Below are 620 nucleotides of genomic sequence, written 5' to 3'. Positions count from 1 at the left end.
GATATCTTATGAATATCACATCAGTCTCTGCCCTCTTCTGCACTGCTGAACCACATAAACAAACAGGCAACACCCGACAAGGAGTCTGTGGTCTGCAATCAGAAATAGACTGCCGGCAAAGCAACAATAGTTGGCGCATTTGTACTAGTATACCACCAACTTAAAATATTATAAGTAAGAGTAAATATCCATATAAAGCATTATTTATCCACAAATTGTATACCGGCCTGTTGTTCCTGAAGTTCCCTCTTCTTTGTTACAAGCAGTAAGCATTAAGTATCCTGTAACACCACGTTAACAAGCCTATGAACGAACATAAAGCACACCATCTTACAGAAAAAATGCTAACTTTGCGTAATAATTGATCGTCTGCCGATGCAATTCAAGCGTGTTTTTGTTTACAAACACAAGCAGGTTTACTAACGGCGTTCGAGTCCAAATAAAAATCTAATAAAATAAGAATAAAAATAAGAGGAAATATAATTGAAAATACATCTAATATCAAGCATGATACAGGTTTCTTTCAAGCAATATTTTTCATAAGAAACACAATACGCATACAATAAGTGCATGTGCATCATTCTCTCTAAACATTAAAACACACAAAACACGCACGCGCG

The 620-nt window shown here is 36.0% G+C and overlaps 1 protein-coding gene across 2 annotated transcripts in view; it reads right to left on the bottom strand.

The window, feature by feature from the left end:
- LOC119581869 (D-aminoacyl-tRNA deacylase 2-like) overlaps positions 1 to 415 on the bottom strand; it is a 4,749-nt gene extending 4,334 nt beyond the window's left edge. The window contains exon 1 of one of the 2 annotated variants that reach the window (XM_037930025.1): positions 224 to 415. In XM_037930025.1, the coding sequence (XP_037785953.1) occupies positions 224 to 273 (50 nt within the window). In that variant the 5' untranslated portion in view covers positions 274 to 415. The remainder of the gene's footprint in view (positions 1 to 223) is intronic. The other variant, XM_037930026.1, reaches the window with a different exon arrangement.
- Between the last annotated feature and the right edge of the window lie 205 nt (positions 416 to 620).

This window comes from Penaeus monodon, chromosome 15, assembly GCF_015228065.2.
Source record: "Penaeus monodon isolate SGIC_2016 chromosome 15, NSTDA_Pmon_1, whole genome shotgun sequence".
NCBI lineage: Eukaryota > Metazoa > Arthropoda > Malacostraca > Decapoda > Penaeidae > Penaeus > Penaeus monodon.
This window is presented reverse-complemented; position numbering and strand designations above follow the sequence as displayed.